This window comes from Acomys russatus, chromosome 11, assembly GCF_903995435.1.
Source record: "Acomys russatus chromosome 11, mAcoRus1.1, whole genome shotgun sequence".
In the NCBI taxonomy this organism is placed as follows: domain Eukaryota; kingdom Metazoa; phylum Chordata; class Mammalia; order Rodentia; family Muridae; genus Acomys; species Acomys russatus.
Genome location: NC_067147.1, coordinates 40536733 through 40550518, shown reverse-complemented (window position 1 = coordinate 40550518; position 13786 = coordinate 40536733). Strand labels below are relative to the sequence as shown.

The 13786-nt window shown below is 47.3% G+C and overlaps 1 protein-coding gene across 1 annotated transcript in view; it reads right to left on the bottom strand.

The window, feature by feature from the left end:
- Dna2 (DNA replication helicase/nuclease 2) overlaps positions 1 to 11429 on the bottom strand; it is a 31101-nt gene extending 19672 nt beyond the window's left edge. The window contains exons 1-5 of the mRNA XM_051152493.1: positions 11303 to 11429; positions 8775 to 8957; positions 6782 to 6965; positions 3770 to 3915; positions 1690 to 1821 (exon numbers count right to left, since the gene is read on the bottom strand). Of these exons, the coding sequence (XP_051008450.1) occupies positions 1690 to 1821; positions 3770 to 3915; positions 6782 to 6965; positions 8775 to 8957; positions 11303 to 11379 (722 nt within the window). The 5' untranslated portion in view covers positions 11380 to 11429. The remainder of the gene's footprint in view (positions 1 to 1689; positions 1822 to 3769; positions 3916 to 6781; positions 6966 to 8774; positions 8958 to 11302) is intronic.
- Positions 11430 to 13786: the final 2357 nt, after the last annotated feature.

Sequence of the window (13786 nt, the reverse complement as noted above, 5' to 3'; positions counted from 1 at the left end):
CACAAGTATCTCTTCTGATTGCTGAAGTCCTGTTTTCTAACCTATAATATTCGCATCACCTGGGAACAAGACAGAAAAGCTGCCACACATGGGGCTGGAGAGGTGGCTCAGAGGTTAAGAGCACTGGCTGCTCTTCCAAAGGTCCTGAGTTCAATTCCCAACAACCACATGGTGGCTCATAACCATCTATAATGTGACTTGGTGGCCTCTTCTGGCATGCAGGCAGAATACTGTATAAATAATGAATAAATCTTAAACAAACAAACAAACAAAAAACTGCCATGGTGTTTGGAAGATGATTGAATGATCTGAATCCTGCTACTCAGGCAGCTGCTAGAAACACTGTGGCTGTGACAAGTGTCGAGAATCAGCAATGTAATCAAGTATTTTCCAAAAGCATTTTAAGGCCCAAAATCATGGTGCCCACTGGAGGGGGAAAAAACATAAAAGGTAAGACAAAACAAAACTGTTTTTTTTTTTCCTTCTTCACTATTTATTTATTATTATGTATATAGTGCTCTGCCTGCATGTACACCTGTAGTCCAGAAGAGGGCACCAGATCACATTATAGATGGTTGTGAGCCAACATGTGGATGCTGGGATTGAACTCAGAACCTCTGGAAGAGTAGACCGTGCTCTTAACAGCTGAGCCATCTCTCCATTCCTTTTTTTTTTTTTTTTTTTTTTTTCTTTTGTGGTTTTTTGAGACAGGGTTTCTATATGTAGCCTTGGCTGTCCGCACTCACTCTGTAGACCAGACTGGCCTCAAACTCACAGAGATCCACCTGCCTTTGCCTTCAGAGTACTGGGATTAAAGGCATGCGCCACCACGCCCAGCTAAATCAAAACTATTCCAACAGTGAATTTTTTAAACAAAGATTTATTTATTTATACATATGAGTGTTCTATTTGCACGTATGCCTGTATGACAGAAGAAGGCATCAGATCCCATGATAGATGGTCATAAGCCACTATGTAGTTGCTGGGTCTCGAACTCAGGACCTCTGGAAGAGCAGTCAGTGCTCTTAACCGCTGAGCCATCTCTCCAGTCACAAAACAGTGAAAATTTTGCCTTAATTTATTTTCGTTTATGTATTTACTTTGTGTGTGTGCTTGCGTGTAAGTATGTGGACCCACAAATGCTATCGCATGCATACAAAAATCAGATGACGATATTCAATTCCCACTGTGTGAAAGGAAGTGGGCTCACCAGCTGAGCCACCTTGCTGACCTACATCTCGACCTTTAAAAAGTTTTGAAAGCTCTACGTACTTATCCTTTTTATACACGTTTGTGTGCCTGTGAGTTTATATGCACCAGTGTATGCACCAGTCCTCAGGGGCCAGAATAAGGAAGGCACCAGATCCTCTGGAACGGGAATTACAGAAATTGTCTCACATGAGTTCTGGGAACAGAACTCGGTCCTCTGTAAGTGCTCTTAACCACTGAGTCGCCTCTCCAGCCCCCTTTAAACAGCTCAGAGCTGGCTGTCGAGAGGCAGGCAGATCTGTATGAGTTTTAGCCTAGCCTAGTCTACATGTGGAGTTCCAGGCTAGACAGAATTAGGCAGTAAGACCCCGTCTTAAACACGTGAAGAACAAACAAAACCCAAAAAGCTTTGAATCAACAAGCATAAATGAATCCTGTTTAAAAAAACTGAACAGCACATCAATAAAATCCACTTCTTACAGAGAGAGCTGCACTTGAGGGAGTCGAGAGGTAGGGCCCCTACTCATGAAGTCCTCGGCCCACTTAGAAAAGGAGGGGAGATACTCCTCAACGTCACATTTTATTTCATCTTGACTCACATTTAAGCGATACCTGCCCAAAAAAAGGGGGGGGGGGGAATGAATAAGAAAACATAAGAAATATAAATGAAGAAAATATTGAAACAGGCTATTGAATGGATGTTTCCAAATGTGGCACAAGCATGCACTGGCTGCTCTTCCAGAGGACCTGAGTTCAATTCCAAGTAACCCTATGGTGGCTTATAGCCATCTATAATGAGATTTGGTACCCACCTCTGGCATGCAGGCATTCATGCAAGCAGAACACTATATAAATAATAAATTAATCTTTAAAAATTATATAAAGTGGAAGCTTTAATCTCAGCATTCAGAAGGCAGAGTCAGGCAGATCTCTATGAGTGAATTCCAAGCCAGCCAGGTCTACCAACGGAGTTCTAGGTCAGCTAGGGCTACACAGAGAAACCCTGTCTTGAAAAAAACCAAACTACCTCTTAAAAAAAAAAAAAAAAGGTGATCTGCTTCCAAGTGAAGAAACAAACAGCTGGAGAGATGGCTCAGCGGTTCCGAGCACTTGCGGCTCTCACAGGTACTAGAGTTTGACTCCCAGAATGCATATCTGTCTGTAAGTATAGCTCCAAGGGATCTAACGCCTTTTCTAGCCTCCAAGGATGCTGCACATGCACAAACATGCACCACAAATACATTTTTGTTGTTGTTTTTGGTTGAGTCAGGGTTTCTCTGTGTAGCCTTGGCTGTCCTGGACTCACTTTGTAGACCAGGCTAGCCTCAAACTCACAGAGATCTGCCTGCCTCTGCCTCCCAAGTGCTGGGATTAAAGGTGTGTGCCACCACGCCCAGCTGTTGTTGTTGTTGTTGTTGTTGTTATTATTATTAAAAACAAAACAAGACAGAAGAAATAAGAGACAAAACCGAGTGTGCTGGTGCCAGTGGATAAGCTAAACAGGAGTAGGTAGACACTGAGGAATCACAAGTCACAGGGCAGCCTGCACAACATAGAAGTACCAAGCCAGCCTGCTGGGTATGGCCAGCCTGACTCAAAATAACAGAAAAAAGGCAGGGAGGGAGGGAAGAGGAGAGGGGGGGAGAGGAAGAGGGAAATAGAGAGAGGGAGGTGTCAGGGAGCCGGCTCAGCAGGTAAGAGCATTGGCCCCACAAGGCTGAGATCTCTGGAACCCATGTAAATGTGACAAACCAATTGCACAGAGCTGCCCTCATCATCACATGCTGCCCACATGTGCTTAGCCCACATCAGACACAAATAGACAAAAATAAAAAGCAAAATGAAGTCTAAAACCAAACAAACTGCCGGGCGTGGGGGCGCACGCCTTTAATCCCAGTACTCGGGAGGCAGAGTCAGGCGGATCGCTGTGAGTTCGAGGCCAGCCTGGTCTACAAAGTGAGTCCAGGACAGCCAAGGCTACACAGAGAAACACTGTCTCGAAAAACCAAAAAAAAAAAAAAAAAAAAAACCAAACAAACTCATGCACCACAGGTAACCCGAACACTCTAGTACAGTGGGCCAGCAGGAGCCAGCTCGCTGGGAGCAGGTAAGCCAACTACCCTGGATTATACAGCAGAGCAGCAGAAACAGGACGGACTGACTCAATATACACATCCTGAGAAAAAGATAACACAACAGGCCAATCTTTGGGTAGGGAGCCACAAAAGTCTTCACATCATTAAAGCTGGCAAAGCCGGAAGTGAACTTTCCCTCTGCCTGATTGATTCCAAATCCAGGAAGTGCTCACTTTGTCGGTTTCCAGATCTAACCGAAAAGCAATTGTCACATGCTCTCTGAGGATGTGGCTGAGGACTGTGTAGCCCAGTCTGTCTTGAGCACACGTGTAGGGTGTTTCAATAACGGTACCCAAGAGCCTCTGTTGCCCAGAGACACCACAGGATACAGTGAGCAGGATGGCTGAACTTCGGCTACACTAGCCATACCGAAGGGTCTCCTTCCAGAGACCTGAATGATACAGTTGCACTTCTCTGTTGCTTACATTTCCTTCAAATGCCGTATTTCTTGGACAGTTTGAAAAGCAAGCTCCTGCAGTTTGTCTGGGGCAAAGCTCTCACTTATGGCTTTTTGAAAGACTTCATGGAGAATCGTACCGGTCAGCATTTGGCGAGTGGCTGGATCAGAAACCTATTAAAACAAGTCACGTGCACATCTCATGTCACAATACATTAACACAGTGATTATACATTCTGAAGCCAACATGAACTAAGACAAATGTCAATACCTTAGCAAAGTTTTGGGTTTTACTTGTTTTGTTTGTTTGTTTGTTTTGTGGTGGTGGTTCAAGGCAGGGTTTCTCTGTGTAGCTTTGGCTGTCCTGACTCAATTTGTAGACCAGGCTGGCCTCGAACTCAGAGAGACCTGCCTGCCTCTGCCTCCCTGAGTGCTGGGATTACAGGTGTGCACCATCACACCCAGCTACAAAGTTTTTTCATCAGTTCATTTTCCTGAGCATGGATGTTTTGTCCAAATGTACGCCTGCACACCACTTGCCCCACAAAACTACTGACTTGAGTTTGATTCCCGGATCTCATATTAAAAACAGCCAGCCAGGAACAGTAGTGCATGCCTGTGTAATCCCAGCACTCAGGGAAGCAGAGGCCAGCCCGGTCTACAAAACCGAGTCCAGGACAGCCAAGAAACCCTGTCTTGAAAAACAAAAAACAAGCCAAGAGTGGCGGCTCAAGCCTTTAATCCCAGCACTCAGGAGGCAGGTGGATCCCTGTGAGTTCGAGGCTAGCCTAGTCTACAAAGTGAGTCCAGGACTGCCAGGGATACACACAGAAAAACCCTGTCTCAAAAAACCAAAAACCAAAAACAAACAAACAAAGCCAGATGCAACAAGGAGCAGTTGGTGCCTGCCTTTAATCCCAGTATTTGAGAAGCTGAGCAGCAGGTGGACCTCTGTGAGGATCAGGCCAGCCTGGTCTACAGAGAGAATTCCAGACAACCTATGAACTCATAGCAGCTGTGGCTGCTTGTGCAAGATCCAGCCAGTTAACATGCTAGCATAGAGGTGTGTTAGGTCCAAACTAGGCCTCCAAAATGGCAGTGCCACTGACAGTGTCCAAATTACAGGCAGGACCCTGACCGGGTAAACAGAAGGGTTGCTAGCAGATCAACAAAAGCCTAAAGTCAGCATTCCTCACAAACTTCTGAATCAGCTTCCGTTTCTTCAAAGAAGAGCCATTACCTCCTATATGTGCCCCTCCAGCTGACTCAGCGGTGAGCCATCTAGTTCCCTATCACACATACCTGTAACACATACCCAAGTCCCCAGGTAGCTCCCAGGCTCCTCTAGATCACAAACCATCGCCCCCCTACACACACACACACACACACACACACACACACACACACACACTCAGGCTGTTTGGCGCTACTTGCATCCTCCTGTCCCAACACCTGTGTCTTTAAAACTGGCATGACTTGCCTGCCCCCCCCTTGCTATTCTCTCTCAACCCCCACAGCACCCTCCAGGATAGCCATAGCAGCTTTGAATATGCCCCCAATTAATCCTGATGCAATTTGATGCGCCAGGCAGGGTGCTCCCCTTTTCTGAGAAAGGTAGGGAGGAAAGGGGGAAGTGGGTGGGACCAAGAAGAGAGGGGTGCACTTTGATCAGAATGTAAAGTGATTAAATAAATTAAAAAAGCCGGGCGTGGTGGCGCACGCCTTTAATCCCAGCACTCGGGAGGCAGAGGCAGGCGGATCGCTGTGAGTTCCAGCCTCGTCTACAAAGTGAGTCCAGGATGGCCAAGGCTACACAGAGAAACCCTGTCTCGAAAAAACCAAAATAAATAAATTAATTAAAAAAAAAAAAAAAAAAAGAATATCCCCAAATATACCTTTAGTTCACAGGGTGGTGGTGGTGTATGCCTTTAATCCCAGGAGAGGCAGGCAGATCTCTGTGAGTTTAAGGCCAGCCTCGTCTATAAAACAGTCCAGGAAAGCCAGGGCTGTTACACAGAGAAACCCTGTTTGCGGGAGGTTAAAATAGATCTGGGAGCTGTAGGGTAAGGATTACCAAAACACATTATATGAAACTGTCAAATAATTAATAAAAAAATATTTTTTTTTAAACTACAGACATGGGCCAGGCGTGGTGGCACAAGCCTTTAATCCCAGCACTCAGGGGAGGCAGAGGCAGGCGGATCTCTGTTTGTTCAAGGCCAGCCTGGTCTACAAAGTGAATCCAGGACACCCAGGGCTACACAGAGAGACCCTGTCTCAACGAAACAAAACAAAACAAACAAAAAATTCTACAGACAGCCGGGCGTGGTGGCGCACGCCTTTAATCCCAGCACTCGGGAGGCAGAGGCAGGTGGATCACTGTGAGTTCGAGGCCAGCCTGGTATACAAAGTGAGTCCAGGATGGCCAAGGCTACACAGAGAAAAAAAAAAAATCTACCGACACGCAGCCTCATGGGTCTGTCCACTTGTCTGAATTCTCACAAAAACATGACCTTTCCTTTCTTCTTTATCTTTCTCGTCATGCTTTTTGTAACACTTTAGGCTTCACCATTTTTTCTACCATGTAGCTGACCTCTTCGCTGGCCTACCTCACACAGCATGGCTTTCTCTCTCTCCCTCTGGGCAGCTGCTGAGACTGACAGCTTGCCTCCCATAGAGGTGTTCTTTTAAATTCTTAGAAAATTGTCCTTGAGCTTAAGAAGGCGGGGGGGGGAAGCTGGACACAGTCACGTACCCCCACAAAGATTTAAGTATTGCTATTAAATGCTAAATAAAACTCTGAGGACCAGATACCTGGTCTGAACCCCAGTGCTGCAGTTACTGGGTATATGACTCTGGGCAAGTGGCACAGCTAACAGCTCTCAGCCCACTTGCCCTCTGTAAAACAGTGAGGACTGAATGATGTGAGTGGGGAGGGGTTCCCTAGGGGCTGAACATACAGCTCAGCAGCAGAGCAAGGCCTTGGACACCCTCAGCATAGCAGAGGGAAGCACTGAGGAATCTGACTGCAATCACTTACCCTGAAGGTCTCACTCAGGACGGCTCTCCTCACGCACCGAATACTACTGGCGACGCTTGTGCCAGAGATCAGCATGTCTGGGTACAGAATCAAATACCCCGAGTCATCATCAATTACCCATGTCTTAGATGTGCGGTCTCCCTCTAAGTGAATGACGTCCCCTGGCTCCACTGGTACCGAACACCTGAAACAAAGCCAGGGTGAAGTAGAAATGTGTAACCTAGGTTCTCACAGTTAAACACTCCCAGAAGCATCGAGCATTTTATCCTAAGAACAAACATTTCTAAACCTCTGGGTTCAAGAAAGGAAACAGAAGCCGGGCAGTGGTGGCACATGCCTTTAATCCCAGCACTTGGGAGGCAGAGGCAGGCAGATCTCTGTGAGTTCGAGGCCAGCCTGGTCTACAAAGTGAGTCCAGGACAGTCAAGGCTACACAGAGAAACCTAGTCTCGAAACCTCCCCCCAAAAATTCACTTAAGGGGCAGGGGGCACTACAGAGATCTCTCTATGGTTAAGAATGTCGTCTGCCCTTGCAGAGGACCCTGGTTCAGTTCCTAGCACCCCTGATTGCAGCTCACAACTGTCTGTGACTCCAAGTCCAGGGGATCCAATACTCTTCTGGCCTCCAGACACACACACGGTGTCTGAACATACAGATGAAACACTCACACACATAATGTAAAATTTTTAAATACAAATTAAAATTAAATCAACTTAGCTTGTCAATTTGGCGCACAAAAGAACTAAGATGCTTAAGTGACGGCCACACTTTCAATAAGCTGGAAAAATCTTTCTCCATTTTAAAGTGATTATTTTATTAAGTGTACATGCCTGTGGCTGATTGTACGCGCACCACATCCGTGCAGTGCCTAATGAGGCCAGAGGAGGGTCTCAGACCATCTGGGGCTGGAGTTATAGGCAGGTGTAAGCTGCCATGTGGATGCTCACTGGGAACCAAACCTAGGACCTCTGCAAGAGCAGAAAGTGTTCTTAATCCCTGAGCCATTCCTCAAACCTTTCTTTTTTTTTTTTTTTTTTTGAAACAGGGTTTCTCTGTATCCCTGGCTGTCCTGGACTCGCTTTGTAGACCAGGCTGGCCTCGAACTCACAATGATCCGCCTGCCTCTGCCTCCCGAGTGCTGGGATTAAAGGCGTGCGCCACCATGCCCGGCTCTCAAACCTTTCTTTTTCCCCCCTTAAGACTTAGTCTTCTCTAGCTGGGCATGGTGGCGCACGCCTTTAATCCCAGCACTCGGGAGGCAGAGGCAGGCGGATCGCTGTGAGTTCGAGGCCAGCCTGGTCTACAAAGCGAGTCCAGAACAGCCAAGGATACACACAGAGAAACCCTGTCTCGGGGGGGAAAAACAACAACAACAAAACAAAAAACAACAACAAAAAAAGACTTATTCTTTTCCTTTCTTAGCATGTTTATTTTATATGCCTGTATGGGGTGGAGGTCATCTGTCCTCTTCTTCTAGCTATGTGGTTTGAAGGTATCAAACTCCAGTGGTCAGTTTTGGCGGCACGTACCTTTCTCTCCTCTTTTTTTTTTTTTTTTTTTTTTTTGGTTTTTTCGAGACAGGGTTTCTCTGTGTAGCCTTGGCCATCCTGGACTCACTTTGTAGACCAGGCTGGCCTCGAACTCACAGCGATCCTCCTGCCTCTGCCTCCCGAGTGCTGGGATTAAAGGCGTGCGCCACCACGCCCGGCTCCTTTCTCTCCTCTTAACTAATTAACCCACACAAGTTGGGTTTCAGATGATAGCCTGGAGCTGGCACTGGCGCTCAGTGGTGGAGTGTTTACCTAGCACACACAGGCCTCACAGAAGGTGCTATCCTCCAGTTTACCAAAAATCATGCCAGGTAATCCCAGCGCTTGGGAGGTGAGTAGGTGGACACCTAGACTATGCGAGCGCCTGTATCCGAAAGCAAACAGAAACAAGAAAACCACCTCCAGACCACCAAACCATGACTCAAAGTCAAATGCAAATCACCAGCCACTCCTCAGGATGCACAGCTCTTCGCTCTCCAGTTCCTGGGACGCGGTGATGACCAAGCGCTTTTCCTCGTCTCCTCTTTCGTTCTGCGAGGTCTCAACAGCCAGCACCAGGTACCGGTTATCCACTCCTTGGCTCAGAACTGTGTTAGGAAAGAAAGCTTCCACCTTCCTCTGAAGCCTAAAGGGTAAACACAAAAACCATCCTATCAGAGCTGTGATGTAAGCAGCAGCTTGCCTGGACTATCTAGGAGTCAACCTAGTGTTCTGGTTTTGTTTGATCAGAAAACCTTAAACTGAACAGACACACAGGGGGAGAATTCCTGTTACAGAGACTGGCGCTGGAGCTCAGTTGGCAGACTGTTTGCCACGCATATACAAAGCCCCAGGGGTCAATCTGATCCCCAGCACTGCATAAACTGTCTATGTGTGGTGGCTCATTCTTCTAATCCCAGCACGTGGGACGCAGCAAGAAAACTGCGGCATCCTTAGATACATGGGGAGTTTGGGCTAGCCTGGACTACATGAGGCACCCTTTCAAAACAAACAAAAAATGAGTCCTAGGGCTGGGGAGACGGCTCAGTAGTTAAGAGCACTGACTGCTCTTTCAGAGGTCCTGAGTTCAATTCCCAGCAACCACATGGTGGCTCACAACCATCTATAATGTGATCTGATCATACTGTATTCATAATAAATATTTTTTTAAAAAATTAGTCCTAGCCAGGCGTGCTAGTGCGTGTCTTTAATCCCAGCACTAGGGAGGCAGAGGCAGGCAGATCTCTATGAGTTTCAGGCCACCCAGGTCTACAAAGTGAGTCCAGGACAGCCAAGGCTACACAGAGAAACTGTCACAAAACACATAAGTACTAAGTGAAGCTGTACATGATGGCTCAAATTTATAATCCCAGGGCTTGGGAGGGTGAGGCAGGGGGACTACCACAAATACAGTGGTGCAAGAGATGGAAGCATGAGACACCCAAGCTGCTCTAAGTAAGGAGGCAGACTATCTCTAGAGGGTCGGTATCAAAGAGTAAAGAGCTCCCAATAGCACAAGACTAGCTTTGTCCTCTACACACTGCGGCATATACTGTGATTGGTTTTTAACTTAGTAGGCAGTAATGGTTAGGATTGGGGTGGGGAGTTTGCAGGGGAGATGGTCAGTCTTTACAAACATGAGAGTACCCACCAGTTTGGACAACTCTCACAAATACCTGAACCAGCCATTAATTGACCCGCATGGCTGTTTCTTCTTGGGCCTCTAGGGCCCATTCCTGCCTATTACCAAACAAGGTTAGCCTGGGCTACAAAAAATGAGACCCTGTGTAAAACAACAGCAGCAAAACAAACACTAGGCTGGGCTACATGTCTCAGTTCAAGGCTAGCCTGGGCTACCTTAAAACCTGGAAAATATTGAAACAGGTTCCTACCATCCTTGAACGCCTTTACAAAGTACAACGAAAGAGAGATATTTTGATCAATTTTCCAAATAACTAATATACCGGGCAGGGCACAGTTCAGTGGCATAGCACCTGCTTGCCAAGCTGTGCCTGATCTCAGTCACTGATTGAAAGAGGGGGAGTGGGAGGGAGCCTGGAGAGCAGCACGGAAGGTTCACTGCAATTCCTGCCAGGAGCTGCCAATCATATGAATCTTTAAGCATTAGAGGGCTTAGTCCTACTGTAAATCAGTGTGGGTTCCCCTGCACCACTAAACAAATCTAGTCCAACACAGTACAGACGAAGGAAGAGGCCCTGGCCTCCCTCTCCTTGTCAGGAAAGCAAACTGCCCCTCGGGCTCCTCAGGAACCGGTTTCCATAATCCGACCAAGTCACCAACTCTCTCCAGTTAAAAACATTAAATGCCTGCCAGGCATGGTGGCACACACCTTTGAGCCCAGCACTATGGGGGAGAGGCAAGAGGATTTCTGCGAGTTCAAGGTCTCAGGCGGGTCATGACTATAGAGAGACCATGCCTTCCCCTACCAACCTCTTCCGCTGGCTCTACAATTTGTTGTTTTGTAAATGTATCACTCAACACCTACTTAGCCTCTCGCCAAGATTTTCCTGACGTAGACGGTGAGACCTAGAGGTGTTTTTGAAAGATACAATGAGCTGGAGAGATGGCTCCGTGGATGCATTGTTTTTGCAGAGGACCTAAGTTCAGTTCCCAACACTCCTCGCTTACAGCTCACCACTGCTTATAACTGCAGCGCCAGGAGGTGCCTCTAAACTCAGGCACATGCACACACACCCGTAAATAACTTCTCACAAAATGCTATCCCTGGGCCTCTCTAAAGGCGATTTCTGGCGTGAAAGCAAAGAACTTCCACAGGTGCTCCTCCGATCGCCACAATCCAAGGTATTAACGACAGTGCTAAGCAGTCGTGTGAAAAGCAGCAAGCTCAAGGCCAGCGTGGGCTCCACAAGACCAGCTCCAAAGAAACAGGCGGACAAGAGGAAAACCCTCCAGCTAAAGCCAGGGACGGCTGCGCGGATCCCGCCCGCCGCCCTCCGCCCGCCCGCTCACAGCTCCACCCGCGGCGCGGCCTCCCCTCCGCCGTCCTCTTCCAGCAGCAGCAGGTCCATCTCGTCCAGCGGCTCCATCTCTGCCGAGTCCGCCAGGAGAGGTGGCGGCGTGAAGTTGCGGCGCCGGGACCTATTCGTGGCGGGAGACTACCCAGCGCGCTGCGCATGCGCAGGAGGCGTCCCGCGCGCCCAGCGGCTCCCGCGCTGTCAGCGCCGGGGAGCAGGGCGCAGGGCCGGAGACGCTTTCCCGCCTTCTCCCGTCCTGGACGGGATACCTGAGTGGGCCTGCCCCGCTCCCACGCTTCTGTTTTGTTTTTAATTTTTTTAAAGGATTTATTTATTATTACGTATAATGTTTTGTCTGCATGTACACCTGCAGGCCAGTAGAGGGCATCATTATAGACGGTTGTGAACCACCATGTGGTTACTGGGAATTGAACTCAGGACCTCTGGAATAGCAGTCAGTGCTCTTAACCTCTCGAGCCCGACGCTCTGGGTTTTAGAAGGTTTGAGACAGGGTCTCAAGTATCCCAGGCTGGCTTGGAACTCACAGCAATCCCCTGTCTCAGGCTTTCACTGTGTGCAGTTGGAGAAAACGTTGCGAGTTGGGGAGACAGCTTTGCTGGTAAAGGGAAAGGTGGGGACTGCCGACCTCGATTTTCCGGGAACCCACATGATGGGTGGAGAACCAACCCCGGCAGATTATCCTCTGAGTTCCGCAGGCACTGCTTTTGTAGAGGACTCTGGTTTGAGTTTCCACTACCACATCTGGCCCCTTCCACTGCCTATAATGCCAATATGGGGGAGCTGACGCCTTCCTCTAGGCTCCAAAGGACTCATGTACATAGTGGACACACATGCTCACAGGCAAACACACACACAAATACATCTTTTTTAAAAGTCTAAATAAAAAAATATTTTTAAAAAAGCCATTTCGGGCTGGGAAGAAGGCTCAGTGGTTGGCAGTACTTACTGTTCTTCCGGAGGACCTGAGTTCAATTCCCAGCAACCACATGGCAGCTCACAACTGTTTGTAACTCCAAAATCTGACTTCCACAGACATACAATGCACATAAAATAAAAATAAATTTTTTAAAAAACGAAGCCATCTCATAATTTTAACTTTTTTTTTTTTTTTTTTTTTTTTTTTTTTTTTTTTTTTGGTTTTTGTTTTTGTTTTTTGAGACAGGGTTTCTCTGTGTGGCCTTGGCTGTCCTAGACTCACTTTGTAGACCAGGCTGGCCTCAAACTCACAGTGATCTGCCTGCCTCTGCCTCCCGACTGCTGAGATTAAAGGCATGCGCCACCATGCCTTCCTTATTTTAACATTCTTCTATTCTGGTTTTTGTGCATGTGTTGCGCCCTGTATGGACACCACCACAAGTGCGGACACCAGTGGTATGACATTCAGCACTTTCTAAGGCTCTTCACTTTATGAGGCAGGCAAGGTCTATTTTCCTAAATCTGGCTACTATTTGGATGCTAGAAATATGAATGTAGGTTATATAATTGTTTATTACCTGAACCACCATCTCCCTAGCCCTTCCATTCCGGTATTTGTTTAACGTTTTTTTTTTTTTTTCTACAGGGATGCAAACATTTGGTTTTTAAATTTTTTTTTTTTTTTTTTTTTCTCGAGACAGGGTCTCTCTGTGTTGTCTTAGCTGTCCTGGACTCACTTTATAGACCAGAGTGGCCTTGAACTCACATCAATCCACCTGCCTCTGCCTCCCAAGTGCTGGGATTAAGAGCGTGTACCACCACGCCAGGCGCAAGGTATTGGCCTGATCCGGTGGCACGTATCTACACTCCCACCACAGGGGAACCTGAGGCTGGAAGACTGAGTTTCAGGCTAGCTTCAGTTACATATATAAAGAGGCTGTTCGGGGGCTGGAAAGTTGGCTGCTCTTCAAGAGGTCCTGAGTTCAGTTCCCAGCAACCACATGGTAGCTCACAGCCATCTATAATGATGAGATCTGGTGCCCTCTTCTGGTGTGCAGGTGTACATGCAGGCAGGATGTTGCATTCATTATAAATAAATAAATCTTTTTAAAAAAGAGACCGGGGCTGGAGAGATGGCTCAGAGGTTAAGAGCACTGTCTGCTCTTCCAGAGGCCCTGAGTTCAATTCCCAGCAACCACATGGTGGCTCACAACCATCTATAATGAGATCTGATGCTCTCTTCTGGCCTGCAGGCACACATGCAGACAGAACATTGTATACTTAATGAATAAATAAATCCTTAAAAAAAAAAGAGAGGGACTGTTTCAAAAAATAAAGGCGGGAGAGATAGCTCTTTAGTCAGGAACACTGGTTGCTTTTCTCTAGGTCTCCAGTTCCATTCCAAGTACCCACATGACAGCTCACAAGCATCTATAACTTGTTTCAGGGAATCTGGTATCTTCTGACCTCCTTGAATACGAGGCATGTCTGTGGGCCACAGACACATGCTGGCAAAAGACTCATTCATATAAAGTAATATTAA